The sequence below is a fragment of the Anopheles moucheti genome, chromosome 2, assembly GCF_943734755.1.
Source record: "Anopheles moucheti chromosome 2, idAnoMoucSN_F20_07, whole genome shotgun sequence".
Lineage (NCBI taxonomy): Eukaryota > Metazoa > Arthropoda > Insecta > Diptera > Culicidae > Anopheles > Anopheles moucheti.
In genome coordinates, this window is record NC_069140.1 from 47,735,232 (window position 1) to 47,752,091 (window position 16,860).

Sequence of the window (16,860 nt, forward strand, 5' to 3'; positions counted from 1 at the left end):
TCATCAACGGTTTAATAAAATACAATATTAACTAAATGAAGTACAGAGTTAATAAAGTTAAAATTAACTGTGAAACGAATCTTCCGAACCAGGTACCGGTCTCAACAACTATAGTAAATTCGAGCCCAATGATAGCGTTGTACTAAATGAGTGTTTTTTTAAGAGTCTTCCGAGTCGTTGTTCCTTATTTTCGAATATTCCAAGATAGACTGCAAGGTTTGATATTTACATTACGATTGCAGAGGGTCAAATTCAGCTAATTCATCAATTGATCCGACTCGTAAATCAACAAGGTCATGTTCTATATTAATCTTTGTTCCAATTTGCTAGACACAAAAGCGACTACGTTCAATGGTGCAAAGGACCTTAACGTGCAACAGTTCCTTTTACCTTCTTACCTAACCGAACCTGAACCTGATCACAATGATCACCAGTTCATTCGCCTTGCTTGGGCAAGCAAAAAGTATCATTGTGTTGCGGTCGTTTAGCTCACTCGTCTCACAAAAAAAGGATAATAACGGCCACTTTACGACACCGAAACCGACCGAATTGCTATTATCCGAAAATGCTATAATCCATTCATCGCGCATCCTGTGGAAACTTCCGGTTTCATCATCGTGGTGTGTGTGTGTGCACGTTGATTGCTGCTTCTCCTTTTGCGAATGAGCTACCGACAGCCCAAGCGGGTCGGTAGTTTCAGTGGGACAAAGAACGAACTGACCTACCCCAACCCGAAGCTGGCCGACGTATTGCGCACATGGCGGTTTCTGGTAGCATTGAACTCTTGACAGAGACCCGAAAAAGGATGCCCCAAACCGTGCACACCCGTCCACATACACGCATACAGAGCAGGGAGCGGTTCCTTCTGCTCATGCAGTCCGGAAATTCGAACAAAGAACCACCCCGCAATCGACAGCCGCGGTTGCATGCAGACACACATCTCGCATCGGGACAACGGACAGGATACACGCGCGCAGGTACGTAGCCACCATTGCAGTCAAGGTTAGCAAGCCAACAACCGGCCCAGTGTAGACAGAAAGCGACGTGTGACGTCGACGGGTACGCCGATGTGTTAGTTGGGGGTTTCGCGATTGATGGCATCTTCTGCACCGCACTTCCTTAGCACGGGGAAGTCTTTCTTCGCAACACGTTAGAAAGAGTCCTCCCGCGTGCAGACAACCCAGCTGCACCCGGCGAAGTTCATGCATTTTAAGGAATCCGTGAAGTAGTTTCGCGCTACTTGACTCTTTCCTTGGCCGGCAAAGTAAGACTTGGGTGGGGACAGGGGGTCCAGACAAGTTTATTGACTTTTGCAAGTAGCCGTCGTTGGTAAAGCTGGGTGAGCTTTAGTTTTTTTTTACTGCCGCAGTTAGTTAATGTACCCGCGAGTGAAGTAGTTTTGCTGTGCATTAAAAGCGTGCCGAGTATTGGCAATTCAAATTGGGATACATCGCCAATACTCGATCAATTGCTATGCGGACTCTCTTTGTTGTCCCCGTGTGATGGATGTCGCCTAAAGGTGGCCAAAGAGATGCAACATGTTTTGATGATTGGATTTATGTTTGTTTGTAATTCAACATTAATCATTCATTTCCTCAAAGATTTGAAGAGACCACCCAGAAAATGAGACGAAGGTTCTTGTCCTTCAATGGCGTTCTTGTCGTTAAATCGTGTCTTTGCAGACTATTGTCTGGAAGTGGGACAGCGCTACCAAGAATCAATAAATTTTGAATTCTGACAATTTGTTTTAGTTATTATCTCCTTCAATTCTTCCATTGAATACAACAAAGTAAATGGTTGCTGATAACTAACCATCAGTCGTGCGTACTGGAAGTTAGTAATGATTAACAGTGACGAGGAAACTCATGACTCATTACAACGTGTTTTAATAGAAAAGAGCTTAGAAGCGACTTGTGTTTGTAGTTGAAAGTAAGAGCAGTAAGAGTTATAAAACAGGTATACACTTTGCTTGTGTGCGATAATATCTCATCTTTAGTAATTTCTGAACCTACACCTACCATAATGATCATGATCAATCACAATGATCAACGTTTGTCTGGTTTGAACAAACAAAAATCACCATAAACGAAATTGGCGTTGGTACTTTTGCCTTTTGCGGTTGCTTCACTCATTCAAGATGCACTATAATAGTTTTTAATTTTAATGTACTTTAAAATATGTTTTTTTAAAATATGCATAAAACAAGTAGAACGGTCTGTATTGCTATTTGAAAATAATTATACGCATCAAACACCCTTTTTTGCAATGTTTCTTATAACGTTATGGTACTAGGAGTAATTTTCAACTAAGCAAACACAATATGTAAGAATGTGTTTAAAACGTGCACACATTCGTGTTTTTTCTATTCTGTGTGACATCACAAAATTTCATTTTTATTTTACTCTTCAATGTTTTCTTTTATTCTCAAAATGAGTATGAGTACAATGAGTTATATTGTTATGTTACGCACTGTAGAATGACTCATTTTATTGACCAATGCTAAAACTCTTTTCCAACAAGTGCTCTCAGGCACCTTACGTTTGATAATTGTGCAAGAGCGATACTGAGCGACACACTCCGCGAACGGAATACCCTCCGGTCCGCGGATCACTCACAGTAAAGATCCCCCATGATCGTCGACCTCCTGCTGAAAGGCTGAATGGCATCGATACAGCCAGGGGTGTGCCTTCCAGCGCAGATGTAGCCAGCTTCGACATCCGGCGCTGGATTCTTTCGCCCATGTTTGGGATGACATGGATGCCCCGGTATGGTAGCACAGCAGAAGGCAGTCGATGTGTGATGTTTAGACGAAAAATCACGAGCAAAAAAAAAAATGCTGCCCAACATGTGCACGGCAGTCATATGGCTCGTTCGGCTGGGTGGCCGTTTGTGGGAAACACGGGAGGGGGGTTTTGAGATTGTGTGACGAGCATATCTCTTCACGTTCATTCACACGCCGTTTGCATTACCTCCAAACACACACACACACACAACACACATCCTTTACGAGTGAACATTCGCACAACGCGTAGCCGCAAACCATATTTACGGCTAGCAGCACACCAAGGGACCAACATCGCGTATGATCTTTGCGCGTTTGTTTTACAACGTTTTTTTTTTATCTCCAGCACTTGTAACCAGTGCATTGCATCTTCCTCCAACGGCCATCAAACAGTCGGCTATCCGACCATTCACATGTTGGCCAGCTGTGCCGGGGGGCCCGAAGCAGTCGCGCGACCGCTTCCAAGAATGTGTTCGTGCACCAGAGTACGCGACGACGAGAAGCCCGATCCTGTTGCTTGCGCAAGATTGCACAAAAGGCACGAAGCACCCACAGCGCGTCGCGGTGCTCGACTGGCATTAAGTATACCGTCCAATATATCCGCGGCACGCTGTGTCCCGTGCTTGTTCTCAGTCGTGTTGTGACCGGACGCCGCGCTAGAACACTTTCGTTCGCTCACCGTCTAGTCGGATTATTAACACCGAAAGGTGATTTTTTGCGTGGGCCATTCCGAGCGCCGCGGTTGTATTACACATGCAAGGTGAATACACCGTCTCTTGGTTAGTGTTTGAAAATAAATTTAAGTAGCCAAGACGCTATCTTCTCCATCCGGCCGCCGGGAAGGAAGCAATGCGAAGCGGTGAATCTTTGCGCGTTTCGCGGGAAAATTGTGCAGCGCCAGTTTATTAAAAGAAACACGGTGAATACGCCCAGGAAGGAGCGCACGTTTTCGGCGGTTGAACACTCGAGCCGGTAAAAGACTCCGCTGGTCAAAGTGGGTTAGTTTGTGCACGCGACCGCCCTATAGCATCCCGTACAGTGTGAGTAAGCAACCGTCGGACGGGGTACCAACACCTGCCCGCGTGGGAAATGGGGCCGGCCCTAGTCCCATGGTCAAATCGAAAGTGATGCCCGAGATCTTGGCTGGTCGAGCGAATCCGTTTAATGCGACCTTAGCACCGATATAGTATAATTTTTTTGTTGACCGAAACGCCACTGCCAAACGAAGCGAAAGCCGCGTGATTTTGCTGTGATATTTCTCGCCATCGACGACCACCCATCATCCATCCATCAATCGGCTCGGTGGTGGGAGAATAGGATGGAGTCGTTGTTATCGATAGTATTAGTAGCGCTCCTGCTAGTGATAGCACCGCTGGAAGGATTAAAAAATCATAAAACACAACAACACCATCGGAACGGTGATGGTACCAATCGGCACTTGCCGTTAGAAAAGGGTGAGTTAAGTGAGTGAGTTATTTGTTTGTCCATTCTGTCCTTCTGCAGGGGCAGCTTTATCGTCATCCTTTATCGTATTGTTGCCATTTCAGCCAGATTTGTTTATGTAGTTAGGAAACCCCTTTAGAATTCATTAGAACCGTTCAGCATACCGCGCTGATGGTGGGAGAATAAAACCAGGGACGACATTATGTCGTCATGTGCTTGTTGTTTTCTATGTCACTTCGTTTCCGGCTAGTGATAAGGAACTTTGCTATACGACATGGACCGGACACTGATTACGCTAAACCGCCTGCATCGCTCATTATGAGCTGCAGCATCGTTTGATGTGTATGATTTGGAGGACTAAAGATTGATTAGTCAGTTGTACGGGAATTTTCTTAATGTCTTCTTACGAGCAGTACAACTTTGACTATACGTACCTGTAGCTGAATATTCTGTCTGCGTACGAAGGATTTGTCCGAATGGGATTTTGGATCGGTCCTGTCGTGCAAAGACCGAGACCTCTACCATCTATACCACCGGGATTAGCCCAGATTTTATTGTCTGCAATACAAAAAAATAAGTACGATAATTTGTATCCTCATCAGATTCAACTCAGATAATTTCTTTTAAATAGGACAAAATCAAAGAATTATTGTACAGTGTTTCTCAACCCAAATTTAAAACTGTCTCAACACCGTCAATTTCAATGTTAACATGCGGTTGCAATGTTAACGTGATAATATTACTAGCGACGATGTTTAGATCAATGGTGAAAGTTTTTAATGTGGGTTGAGAAACACTGTAAAGTGGCAACATAAGCTATATGTTTAAAAAAAGTTCCTTAACGTAAAAACATATTTGCAGTCTGTTGCTTATTGTAAATTTCATTCGACACTCCATCTGTCTCCAAAGTTACCGGGCGAAAAACACTCCTGAAAATGGGTTCAAAAAGAAAAACGTAAAATATCTCGGACCAATGTTTTCAAAGTTGACCGAAGCCTAGAATGAATGGTCCGATTTGAAGAAAGTTTATTTCTATAATTCTATTCAGTTTAGTGTCGCAAGTAACCGTAATTCTTTGTCTTCAGAATGGCACTTTGGTGCATGTTTTAATGTCTTTTGTTGTATCCCACAACCTGGTTTTATTTCGAAATATTGTTAATTTGTAAGTTTTTGCAATCGAATATTAAAATCCTACGTACGATGGCAGGAAATGTATCTGATGTTCGAGGAAAAAATGTAAATTACAATGATGTTCACTATAATGTACACGGTGTAATGGCCAAAGCTGTCTGGCGGAGAACAGCAGAACAAACATATGTATTCTATTTTTGCAATACATTTATCTTTATCCCAAAAATCACCTGTTTTCCTGGCCACCAGCATGTGGCCACCCCCTCAATTTTCTTTGTGTAAAACCATTACAAAAAATCGTCACTTCTTAACCGAACCCTTTGTCTGTTAAACAAACGATTGGAAGAACGATCTTTATCCTGTCGACTGTAACAGTGTAATTGCTCATCCATCCAGTACCATTCGTTGTGAATCGTTTCTTGTTGTTGTTTCAAACTTCATACTGGTATGCTAATGAAGTCGATCATGGCAGCACTTCCGCTTTGGCGGGTAACCCGTTTCCGGTAGCGATGTTTCATAGACTCACGTCGCCCTGATATAGGCCTTCCCGATGAGTAATAACCGGGAAGCACACATACAGACATTTTACATTCTGACGCCCCTTGCATCGCGTGCCACCGAGATCATGCCCGGTGCATCGAGCGTTTGTCGCTGAACAACAAGCGCGCTACAGGGCTAAAATTAAAACCATCTTCAGCTGCGTATCTCAAGTACGTACGAGCATCGATCAGTTTCTAAAGTGGCCAGCTGATGTTTCGCAGACCTGGTCCGCACCGGGATGGGAATGAGCTATATTGGAAACGATTACCAAAAAACTCCGCTGCAACACTTTTCGTCCCCGCACGGGGAGTACCAGAACGGAACGGATTTCATCAACACCAGCCAAACTTTGCTGGACCCGGCTGGTGCTGCTATTGACACATTTTTGAGCGCACATACAAAAGAATGTCAACACCGGACCTACCGAAACTGGGCTCACGGTAAGAACCTTCAGCCATCTGGCTGGAACGTAAAGCTACTCCGAAATGGCAGCACAGACTCTCCCCAGCTGTGTACGCCCGGCCATTCATTTCGACCGTAGGGATGTTTTTTAGTAATTTGTTTTTTTTTATCCCTTACCCTCTACACCAAAACCACCTCACCTCATCGTGCTCTTCGTCGACCGCCCCTTGGGAAAAGGGATACGAGACACGACAGCACGCCCATTTTGCCTCCCCCCAAAACAACCAAACAAATTCATTCGCTCGAACTTATTGACTTCGAAAGGAACTCAACCGAAAGAAGTGTTTTCGTTTCTCTCCGCTTTCGCTTGCCATCCTGGCGAGCACAACGCAGCAGAAAGGATAATAACAATATTGATAATGCAAACACTAACTTCGCTACAATCAAAGCTCCCGCCGCCCTGTATTGCTGCGAATGCTTTACGATCAACTTTGTCTAGGGACGATCTGTTTTTTCTTTTGTTTTTACCAGCACCGCTTCATCGCCGTGGCGTCCGCGGCGTGTGTGGGTGGTCTGGTTTTGAATTGGTTTCATAGCACGTGTGCGCACGTAAGCTGTGTACCGCAAGGAATGGGAGAAACGATGGAAAAGCACGTGCCGCACCGGCGGCCGTCTAGTCGTCGAAATGTAATGAGTCAACGCGGCGTTTAGTAGCAAACAGAGAGGAACGCGCCAGTGAGATTAGACATAGATTTTTGTCAGGCCACGAAAATGAAGAAAAACTTATGTTGCTCCATGCACCACCGCGTGGAGGCGCGGTTGTCAGTTTCACAATTTGTTGATGTGCAATACTTTTGTTCGGTAACCTTTCCGTGGCATCATGGGCGTTACTGGTCCAGGCAGGTTGAATCTTTCAGGGTTTGTAGTAATAGGTGGATCTCTATGGACACTCTCTGGTTCGTTTACACCATATGGTAGTCATATCATAATTTATTGGATTAATTTTTACCACATAACCGGAAAAGATCAGTGCTTGCTATGAGACGCCCGCCGATCCAGGTGAGATTTGATCACAACTTTCTGTGTAGTAGATTATATTTAGAACAGTGATGTTGTTTTTTGTAGATCTTATAACCAGATTGCAAGAATTTAATTCTGTTTCATGATACTGGATGAGTCTGCATCATGGAGTTCCATCATTCATGCAAGACTCATGAATCTTTTAAGATCAAAGATCGAGAGTTGAGAAACTCTGTATTGCAGAATTTCAACAATGATTTTACGTTAAATCAGAAATCTTTAGAGATTCATTTATCTCTCTCTCTCTCTCTCTCTCTCTCTCTCTCTCTCTATCTATCTCTCTCTTTCTCTTACATACACACACATTCTTTGTATATGAAGTATTGAACCGAGCGTGCGTGTTTCGTTTAAAATAAAATTAATTATATACTTAATTTAATTAATAATTAATTTAATAAACTTAGTTTAAATTTAATTAAAGTGAAATTATTTTAATAAAAATTAGAAAGACTTTACACGTCATTTATATTCCAAAACAATTCACAACTAAGTGCTTGTTTTTTGGAGCTGAAACCGATTAATCATATTTAAATGAATTTCAATGAGAAAATTAGTTTTGAGAAAAGTGCGATTTGACACGCGAGCAAGGTTTCGGAACGAATTGAGCTCGTATGTCGGCACCTAAACTTAAAATTAACCTAAACGTAAAATTATCAAACAACTTAAAAAACATTCTTACAGATTCGAAAGCATTCTGAGCTTAGGGCAAGCAACAAGCGTGCTATAAAATGGACAAAAGTATATGAACTTTACACACAGTACTTTAAATCATCTATCGATTGCTCTCTGGCATTAATGCACGTGTTAGCAAAATTCGCGCGCCATCATCATCATCATCATCGCTGCAATAAAACTGATCTTAACTGCAACCGAAATGTAGCACAGTCTAACAGACAAACCCATCTCGTTGTTTCACGTTGTACCGCAAATCACTACCACTGATGTACTCAAATCAATTGAAATGCATTCATAAAACGTTGTGTTCCACATAATGCGATGCAAAAAAAAAACGTGGCAATCGCCGATGCAAAAGCATTATGAATCGAAACAGCAACGGTTTGGAAATAAAATCTGTGCTAGAGAGCGATTTGGTTACATTACTTTCCGTCATTTGTTGTCTTTCGCTTAATCTTTTTGTGTAATTTAATTACGTTAAACACAGCTATGATGGAGACCTGCGTTTTGGTACTGTGAGTTACTGAGAAGCTGCAAACTCGAAGTGATCTCACCCACTTGTGCTCCCTTCTCACTTCACAAGTGAGAAATATGCTTCTTCTCACCGGTCTCATCTCATCACGAGAACAAATTCACTACGCGTGCCGTGTGGAGTGCATTGCTTGCATTCGCAATCACCAAACTGCAATAAAATATAAACCAACGGCATGGATGGATGGCAGGAGAGCAGCTTGCGGGCCACGCGGGTTAGAAAATAAATGCAAGCTGTTTCCAAGAGTCAAGCTCATCTGCAGAAAGTAACCGCCGAATGCGAACGGACTGGAGCGAACAAAGAGACCAGCAGACGAGCTGTTTGTGGGGCTTTGAGCTTTTCCTTTTGCTGGGGCTTAAGTCTCTTCGCTTTATCGGGCAAATGATACACCGTGTCTCGCTTTTGTCAGTTCCATTCCCAAATGTGACAATTGCACCGGGAAAGTTTCGGTTAGTCACGCACATTGCGGCGAACTGTGTCAGTAAGGTATGCTGCTGTATCCATTCCCACTAGAATGCAACGAACAAAAGTTTTCTGGTCGATTTAGTTACAAACTTTTGAGCTACCAGCAATAGTTTAATCAATTGCTCAAACATCTAAAATGACTAGGTCAGTTTAACTGACCCGATTTAATAGTTTTAAAATGTTCATGTATTGAACCATCGCAGAAAAACTTGTTTAATAACATTTGTATTCGGTGCTAAGAAACTGTTATGCTAATGTTATATTTATCTTTCCCCGCTTAAAACCTCTCCTACACGAAAGTGAATTGAATATTCACTGTATGCGGACGATGTAAATGTGCACGTTCCATGTATGCAAGTTTAGTCCTGTGTTGCGCTCGTTTGCCAACACACACATGTGCTCCTAATAATCGCTTTATTACATTCTTAAACAACTGCAATTAAACTTAAATGCTTTCTTCGCGCGTTGTTTTAATTCGCCTTTCCACTTTCTCGCCTTCTCGCAGCTGGCAACGCCGACGACGGCATCCCTAATCCTATTTATCCCCTGATGGTACCATCGCATAACCAGGACACGGTCACACTGACCTACAATCATTCTGGCAAGGTCACCGTGTTACCGCTTATCCAGAGTCAGGGTCGGGCGACTGGTGACTGTCAGCATTACCGAGGAGGAACGCAAACCCGGACCAGACACGACGGTCAACCAACCACCGAGCTTATCAGCTGCGATGGTCGCATCCGGGGGACAGTACGCCTACCGGAAGGAACGTTCCGTATCGAGTACGATACCACCGCCGGAGTTCACTTTATTCAACGGTAATCCTTTTTAGAGGTGTGATAACACAAAGCTGACCAATTAATGATGATCGATTTTCCGACCACAGACTGATGGACCACCGGCAACGTGCGAAACGGAATTATCTCAGCACCCTCAAAGGACCATACCAGGCAAATGCACACTCGAACTACGTGGAGTTAGTGCTCGTCGTGGATAATTCACTGTTTCGCAAGCTGGACCAGGACACCTGGAGAGTGTACCAGTATTGCGCCCAACTCGTTAACCATATCAACATGGTATGTATAGAATATCGCAAAAACGAACTGAGCGAAACAGAGTACCTTATCATGTGCTCACCATCACTGGAGTTCCATCTTTGGGGAACTCTTATCATGAGACCTAATTAGATCCACATACTGCCCGTTCAGGGTCCTAGATCCAATACCATGGATGTTCTCATCACCCCAAAATCGTGATGCGGGATTCCTCCCCTTTAGCCTCAGTAATTCTTGAGGATTCAAGAGGATCTACGTTAAAGATGTTCGTAGATCTAGCCTCAGTAATTCTTTAAGATTCAAGAGGATCTACGTTAAAGATGTTCTTAGATCTAGAGATCTTTTTACATTGCTTTAAGATTCAAAACCTAATCTCGCCTAATTAGCAATCTCTCCGATAGCGCCTACTAAAAATGTATAACTATAAACATCCTAAAATTACTTTCGTTTCAGCTGTACAATCCCCTCAACATTTTCATCGCCCTCACGGACGTTGTGGTTTGGAAGGACGGGGACCGTATCACCGTGTCTACAAGGGCAGACGAAACGCTAAACAATTTCCTTGGATACCGATCCACCACGCTGCTGCACGATCACCCGCACGATCACGCTCAGCTTCTGACAGCGATCGAGTTTAAGGATAATGTGATCGGAAAGGCTAAAGTAGGCGGCATGTGTTCGGATCGCAGCTCGGGTGCGATCGTGCGTATCCACACAGATAACGTGAACGTACAAGCGAGCACACTGGCCCACGAGATGGGTCACAGCTTCACGATGGAGCACGATGAGGATGGTAGTTGTGCCTGTCCCGACGAGAAGTGCATCATGACACGCACCGTGACGGGACTTAAGCTGCAGCACTGGAGCAACTGTAGTCTCGAACAGTTGACCACGGCGTTCGGACGGGGGTTGCACCACTGTCTATCGAACCGTCCGACCCGTCTGGCGTTCGAGAGCTGCGGCAATGGGTTCGTTGAACCGGGCGAGGAGTGCGACTGTGGACTAGAAGAGGCGTGTGAGAATAATTGCTGTGATGCAAGGACATGTCGGTTACGGGAAGGGGCACAGTGTGCGACGGGTGAGTGCTGTGATCTAGAGACGTGCCAGTTGCGTGAACCTGCTGCTCCATGTCGGCATGCGCAGGGGGAGTGTGACTTGCCCGAATACTGTACGGGACGGTCGGAGTTTTGTCCAGCAGATGTGCATCGACGTAATACGGAACCGTGCGCTGACGGTGAAGCTCATTGCATCGAAGGACGCTGTCGAACACGGACGGATCAGTGTCGTGCGCTGTGGGGACCTTCGGGATATGCGGCCAGCGAGGCGTGTTACGAGGCAAATGCAAAGGGCACAAAGTACGCCAACTGCGGTTACCAGGGACGGCCGGCAGAAAGCTTCCGGAAGTGTGCTACACCGGATGTGATGTGCGGATTACTGTTCTGTCACCATCACAAACCGGACGAGATACTGGAGCTGGGCGAATATAATGGAGATTCGCGATACAGCGTGCAGAAGGGCAATGAGACAATGCGGCACGTCCTGTGTCGCTCGGCGTACGTGGATCTGGGCGATGGACTGGGGCGACATCCAGCATTCGTACCGGACGGGGCACCGTGTGGTGATGGAAGGATGTGTTACAAACAGCGGTGTGAAAGTGTGGAGCGTTTGAACGCGTGGGGCCTCGGCGGAAAGACGTGTACGCACGGTTGCTTTGGGCGTGGTGTGTGTAACAGTGAGGGACATTGCCATTGCCAGGTGGGATATGATCCACCTTACTGTGAGCATTCCGGTGTAGGAGGATCGCTCGACAGTGGACCAGCCTCTACCGAAACAGGAACTATCAATGATCTGCTAACCTATGCTGCTTTCACACTGGTGTTGTTTGCTCTGTTGATATCGGCTGCAGCCTATGTCCGTAGTTTACGCGGTGGAATCGTATCGCAATGGGGACGTGGACATTGGGGTGGTTGCAAGGTTCGTGGTACAAGCCTTCGTGAACCGATCAAGGCAGCGACACCAATTGCAGCCCGGGACATATCGCTTCCAAAGTACCACTCGTCTACACGTGACATCAGTGACGATCAGCAGTATCGAACGATTGCCGGAACCTCCTGGCAGACAGAACCGGACGGACCTGGAGTTAGAGTGTTAACAGTGGCTCGCCCACTGGAAGGTACACACGGACCACCACTAACGATCGAGTACCGGATCGTACCAGGCACTCACCGCCACGCACCACAGCCACCAGCCGTCCCGATTCATCGACAGAGACCATTCTAGCGAGACTTTCCGTTTGCTCAAACGAAATCACCAACGAACAATAATCGTCACTCTCTTATAAATGTCTTCGTCCCGTTTTTAAGCATAAGTTTTTCATGTAAGGTATTAAAGGCAATAAAAACTCACCCACTTTTTCTAGTCATATCTGATAGGTAATGCTGAAGTTTGTACAAAAGAGCCACACTTCTTTGCGTTTGTATGTCTTTAATCTTTGTTGAGAATGGCGTTAGAGATGATTTCACTGGGTTGCTCATCGTAAGATCCCAGTAAACCGGACTTTGGAGCTAAGAACTTCCAAATAATATCGCTCACAGTATAACATCATTTTAGTAATTTAACTAGTAGCAGCGTTCTTCATTGTTCATTTTTATGGCTCTAAAAAGTACGTAAGTTTTGCACTGCGATTCACTAAATTTTCGTGATTTCATCGTACCCTAAAGGATACATGACCTTAGTGGCCGGGTTGGAATCCTTGCACAATATTGATAACTGTGCGGTATTGTGTGATAATACTGGAATAAAACTTAAAAAAACAGGTCACCGGCAATTAATCACAGGTTGATGGATTTACATTTACTCAAACGATACGATCACAGGAACTAAACATATAAAAAAAAACAATTTATTTAAATTTGTTAACGTATTTAATTAAGCGTATTTAGTTAACGTATTTAACAAAAACATAATCAATAACGCCCTGTAACGCTGCTAAATTAAACGTTTCATATTTTGACATTTTGCCCATAGTCCGGCGAATGGAAAAGTACATTGAGTAATTTTCACGTTGATATCATTTCTTTCTTTTATAATTTGATTTTTTGTTAACTTCCTGTGAAAATAAATAATGGAATTGTTTGTCCCTGTTTTGGTAATATCTGAACTATAATATGCATATCGATTACAAAAGAAAATGCAAGTGAATTGCATAAATAAAATAATAATTCCAAATGGTCAAAACTATCGCTGGCGAACTGACGACGTGTGTACACGGCTCAATCATAAACTGCTCTCTTTCGTTCTACCGTGCGCTCTATCTCGCTTTAAGCATGCCACTTCACTATGGGCAAAGGCACCATCCATAATGAACCATGGGATTACCCGATGGACAAAATGAACCAAACGTCTGACTCGTTGTTGTGTTGTCATTGTTATTGTTTTTTCTCTGCTGGAACAGATCGGACGGATGGGTGTAGCTGTGCGTTTTTCTTCCAACAGTTTGCACGCACTAGAAAGTGGCTGTTGGTCCCGTATCCGGTGAAGAGTTTATTATGTTCGCTGAAGAACTGCTGTTTCAACCGTGCGATCGTACACCTTTGTTTCCTTTGCCTTAAACCCGTACCACACGTGTCTTTTCCGCCCGTACGTACGTGTAAGTGCTCGTAGCTTTGCAGCCCCTTTGTTACCGTGCAAGTGCAGTGTGTTTATGCTCAATCGATTCGATTTGTTGCCACAATCGCTCCACTGTTAGCGAAATGCGTTCGCTGATAATCTTTCGTTGAAGTGTTTTTGATTTATATGTTTGCTTACTAGCGGTGGTGCGTGTGTTACTGGCCGCGCAACAAATGCGGTGTTAGTTAAGGCCGAAAGCGTCACGGAAAGGCCACAAAAGGAAAATTTGTATTTGTAGCATTTCCTTCCCCAAAACGCATTGTTTGTCCTGTGCATCGGTGCGTGCGTGTGTGTGTATATGGATGTGTTAATGTTCTGTGCGGGCAGAAGATGCTAATGTTTAGCTGGTACCAGCTCTGAAGAAGAAGTGTATTGTGGGCACAATGCAAGTGTTTCAGCAGTGTATTCTGTTGTAGCGCAACTATACGGTTGCATCCGGATGCGTGTGCTTGCGTGTAGTGCAATATCGTGAACATAATGGATACGTATCGATGCAGGACCACCGCACAAGCAGCAGACAAGGCGAACCATCGAACGGAATACTCTTCTAGCGCGTTTTTACTCCGCCGAGAGCTGAAGAAGCTAAACGGAGTTCAGCTAAACGTTACTTCATGTCGACGACCGCAGCTGGCCCAGCAGCAACAGTCTGCGGGCGACGAAGATGAACGGCGAAGGAAACGAAGAAAACGCACCATCCAACCACAACTGATCGAGCAAACGCTGCAACTGCCGCCTAGAACGCTGCGCCACGACATTGCTATGGAAACGGAAAGGCAACACGGCCACGGTTTGTACGGCCCGCAGAGAAAGATCGCTCGCCGTCGTGCGCTGGTCACGGCTTGCTGTGCTGTGGGATTGGTGCTGCTACATCTCATCTCGCTTGCTGCAACTACGCCCATGCCGATCAGACAGGACTACTGGCAGCCAGTGGCGTCTGTGGGTCGTGGAATGGCAAAGGAGAATTTTGGCACAGGTAAACCCAGCGATCAATACATTCGATTGTATTTTCCGTCCTAATATGTTGCATTTATTTTGAAGGTAGTTTTTAAGAGATGGTTGTCAACTTTCCGCGATCCTCTTTGATCGCATGCTGCTTTTCAAACGTTGAGTATGGTGCGTTCATTTGCGTTGGTTCCATTGGGCGACCGGATGCTATGGTAGTGTGGTTATCAACAGCTAACTTTTGACCCCGACAAGCGTCCCACAATCGTCACACAAACGCATCCTACAGCACGGTTGTACGATTGTTCGAAATGTGCCCGGAAAGAGCAGATGTATGCAGTTCGTCTTCCACGTGCAGCGTGTGTTTACAGATCGGCCATTAACGCGGCACCGATGACCCTGAATTGAGTCATGTGCATCACCGATCTTTACACGGCTTCGACAAATGGGATTGTGTCGGCCGTTGCAACCTGCACACATTTTTGCCCGTCGGTGACGTTTACTGTGCCCTCCTCAGTGTGCAATGTTTACACGATGGCTGGGTGGTTTTTGTTTTGCGCATTCTGTTGCACATTTTACCATCCAGGAAGCGCAAAATAGCAGCTGAAGAAAAGCTCCATTGATAAGCAAGCAAAGTACTCCCCCCTTAAGGCCAGCCGCCAAACCGTCTGTCTATGATCGGAGCCGGGAGCGTTGACCGATTTGCTGGGGTTTTTTACAAATAGTTTTACTATTTACGTTTACTGATAATGAGCTAATATTGTCTTATATAGACATATGGACTATAGTTTATTCAAATATCTTCATGTGTTTAAACATTCGCAAATACGTTGAATAATTAATCTTGAGAACTGTGCAATTACACGTGTTGTCTTTAAAGGAACAGGCGCAAATACGATCACCTTTTTTTTGCAAAAATCTTCTCTATTGGCGCAACAAGCTCAAAGGACCTGTCATTTCTGACTTTCTTTGACTTTATTTAACAGTAGCCGTATAGTCAGTCTTGCGTTAATGTGAAACAGACACCAATTATGTGCTAAATTTAAATACCCGAATTATCGATTTATTTTTACGAAATGCTAGCGGGTACTGCAAGACCCACAATTTGTGTAGAACGCTTCAGCTTTTAAAAAGCTTTTTTTATCTTAACACGATGAACTTTTTTGAAAATGACGGCAAGGTTGTATATATAAAACAACGGTTTTTATTCATCAAACAATCCTACATATGGTTTCATACTTGCATTGATATTTTAATTGGAATAATTGAATCTCAATATCAAGTCCAACATAAAATTCTGCCCTTAGCTCTAATAGCGTATTTAAAAATAAATAATTTTAATAATATGTTGTGTTAATAAACTTGTTCATTCAAAGAGTAGAATAATTTACGATCAGTTAAAGTAACTCTCAGCCAAGCAGTCAAATTGTTTCCTTCTTATAATAAGATTTATTCACTGCGTATTACTCACTGCTCGCCAGGAACCGAGTTGATTTATGACGGCTACGGCGGTTTGGAAAAAAGTTGGTAGAACGCAAAACAACGATGGAAAATGTCTACAAGCAGACCAAAAAGCCCAGCGTTGCAAGCCGGAAACCGTCTCATAGGGCACATACATTTTACTTTGCCGACCTTCCTAAACGCGTTTCCAAAACTGTTTGCTATGTCTTATTGCTTCGATCGATCTTATCCGGGTCAGGGTGAGGTATTTGAAGCTTACGCTGCAAGAAAGAGAGAAAAGGAATGCATATTAAACTACAAGCATTGCCTCATTGCAGTCGGATCCAATGCCAGAATCAGCGCCAGCACGGGGACTTTTGCTTATGAATATTTTCCAACCCGGCCGCCATCCCGGATTGAATTATGCGTCCGGCTTCCGGTGTCAGATCGGGCCCACTGCCCACTAAGTAGGCCAGCTCGGATCCGGAACAACGGACTGCGACGGGAAAACTGTTTGTCCTATGGGTGCAATCGAGGTTTGGCCGGTAGCTTGCGCCCGTCGTATTATAACGATGCTCCCATGTATATTTTAATTCCATCCCTTTTGCTAGCTTCGAGAGTCCCTTTTTACATTTTGTTTGTGCCGTAGTTCCGGGTCGCGTACACACACCGAAAGGGATCGGGTATTAATGTAATAAAACACC

The 16,860-nt window shown here is 44.4% G+C and overlaps 2 protein-coding genes across 2 annotated transcripts in view; both read left to right on the top strand.

Moving 5' to 3' along the window:
- The first annotated feature begins 4,100 nt into the window (after window positions 1-4,100).
- LOC128298166 (zinc metalloproteinase-disintegrin-like jararhagin) lies at window positions 4,101-12,385 on the top strand. The gene is made up of 4 exons (XM_053033907.1): window positions 4,101-4,236; window positions 9,556-9,868; window positions 9,937-10,126; window positions 10,559-12,385. The coding sequence occupies exons 1-4, from the start codon at window positions 4,101-4,103 to the stop codon at window positions 12,383-12,385; spliced, it is 2,466 nt and encodes an 821-aa protein (XP_052889867.1).
- A 1,721-nt stretch (window positions 12,386-14,106) lies between these two features.
- The window catches only part of LOC128296829 (uncharacterized), a 35,064-nt gene continuing 32,310 nt past the window's right edge, over window positions 14,107-16,860 (top strand). The window contains exon 1 of the mRNA XM_053032328.1: window positions 14,107-14,747. Coding sequence (XP_052888288.1) covers window positions 14,252-14,747 — 496 coding nt within the window. The 5' untranslated portion in view covers window positions 14,107-14,251. The remainder of the gene's footprint in view (window positions 14,748-16,860) is intronic.